Raw genomic sequence first — 1,857 nt, 5'->3', positions numbered from 1 at the left:
CCCCGCTGCCCCACGCCAGCTCAGGAGGAAGAGCAGAGCAGGATGAAAACTGGGACGGCGACCAGGGAAGGGGAACGTGGCACTCGCGAGTCCCAAACCAAGCAGTCAACCTCATTCTTGGCGCTGCCTCGAGGAAGCGGTGACAAAAGGAGGCGAGCAGCGGCGCGGAAGAGCCCCGGTGCCTCGTCTTTCGCTTAGCTAAGGAGCAACACGTACTCCTTCAGGCAGGTGGGCAAGGGGAGCTGCTTCACTGCCTCCGGCAGGAACCGCACGCCCAGGCTGCGGCGCACGGCGTAACGCGACAGCGTCTGTAAGGTACCGGGGGCCGAGCAGAGCAGGGTGAGCTTTTCGCAGAGCTGCTGATCCCTGGTCACTTCCCAGGGCATGCTGCCATTTTTTCTCAGCTCAAAATGTCCGATAGCTCGATGGAGAAGATCGAAACAGGAATCCTCGCGTTCCGTACCCAAGCCCCGAACCAGCAACGCCACCAATCGCGAGATGGGAGTTTGGCCTTTCAAATTCACCACCCGGACCTCAGCCCCGAAGTCGAGCAGGATGCTGACGCTCTCCAGGTTACCCTTCATGGCTGCCCAGCTGAGCGGCGTGTCGTTGTTGTAATCGCGGGCGTTCACCCAGGCGCCGTTCTCCAGCAGCGACCGCACGCACTCGGCGTTGTTCTTGAAGGCGGCCCAGTGGAGCGGGGTGTCCTTGTTGCCATCCAGCGCATTGGGGTTAGCCCCATACTCCAAGAGGATTTCCACGCAGGTTTCATCCTTTTCTGCCGCGTAGTGAAGGGCTGTTCGGTTGTAGCCATCCAGGGCGTTGACCTGCAGGAGAAGGGGAGGAAGGAGGAAGGATTTGGGGGTCACTGAGGTACCCCAGCTCCTCCCAGCATCGGGGGAAACCCCACTGGTGCTGCGCCAAAACTGTTCCCGCTTCCCAAATTTAGCTGATGGGAAAACGAGGCAGGGAGCGGGATGTACGACCTGCCGGCGGCCAGAGGGAAGTGCCAAAAATCAGGCGATAAATAGGTTTCAATTCTTCTTTCAGTTTTCAACCGCAGAACTACCCTCCCTCCCTGACAAGCAGGCACCCCCGAGATGCCAGGCACAAACATTTCACTCCCTACTGGGACGATAAACCTTCATCTGGGCGCATTTTGGCACAAAACCAGCACCGCTTAAAACCGTCAGCTCAAATCTCAGCTGTTTATCAGCACCCGCCCGCCGCCTCCTGACTTCCCAGCCCCTTTTCAAAAGGATCTTTGCGTTTTTAACGCGGTTTTTGTTCTTTAAAAGCCTCTACCTCCGCTCCCTTCTGCAGCAGCAGCTCGACGCAGTCGGCGTCAGCCACCATACAGGCGCAGTGCAGCGGTTTCAGGGTGCCGTGCATGCAGTTCACGTCCGCTCCCTGCGAGATGACAGGAAACCACAGCCGGATTAGCAAACCCACCCGTTCTTGGCCCTTTTCCACCCCCGAGCCAGTGGCCGATGCGCCTCAATTTGCATCGTTAGAAAAGGTTTATTAATAGATCTCTGGCGTAACACCCCCACGCAAGCCCTGGGGTTATGTTTTCAGACCGGGCACCGCGGCTGTACAGAACTCCCCGCTGGGCAGAAGTGCTCGACAGTATGCATCCCTGCTGCCAGCGTTGATTTTAATTAATTCATCATTGCTAAACGATGCCTGGAGAAATCTGGGTGCCGCAGGAGTCTGGCAGAGGTTCGCCGTCTGCACGCCGGCTCTCTGCTCCGGCAGGATCGCGAGGAACGGCTGGCGTGAGGGGTTTGGGAGGGCAAGCGGGGTGCTCCGCAGCCGTTTTAAAGCCACTCGCACGACCGGAGCCGCCCCGGGCGC

General features: G+C 58.8%; 1 protein-coding gene across 1 annotated transcript; it reads right to left on the bottom strand.

The window, feature by feature from the left end:
* Positions 1-6: 6 nt before the first annotated feature.
* Positions 7-1,593, bottom strand: LOC104128918 (ankyrin repeat and SOCS box protein 8). Its single transcript, XM_009641774.2, has 2 exons — positions 1,306-1,593; positions 7-827 (listed from the first exon to the last, which is right to left on the bottom strand). The coding sequence occupies exons 1-2, from the start codon at positions 1,390-1,392 to the stop codon at positions 195-197; spliced, it is 720 nt and encodes a 239-aa protein (XP_009640069.1). The 5' UTR covers positions 1,393-1,593; the 3' UTR covers positions 7-194.
* Positions 1,594-1,857: the final 264 nt, after the last annotated feature.

Source organism: Egretta garzetta, unplaced genomic scaffold (assembly GCF_000687185.1).
Source record: "Egretta garzetta isolate BGI_Z169 unplaced genomic scaffold, ASM68718v1 scaffold157, whole genome shotgun sequence".
Classification (NCBI taxonomy): domain Eukaryota; kingdom Metazoa; phylum Chordata; class Aves; order Pelecaniformes; family Ardeidae; genus Egretta; species Egretta garzetta.
Note: the sequence above shows the minus strand (reverse complement) of the source record. Positions and strands in the feature narration are given on the sequence as shown.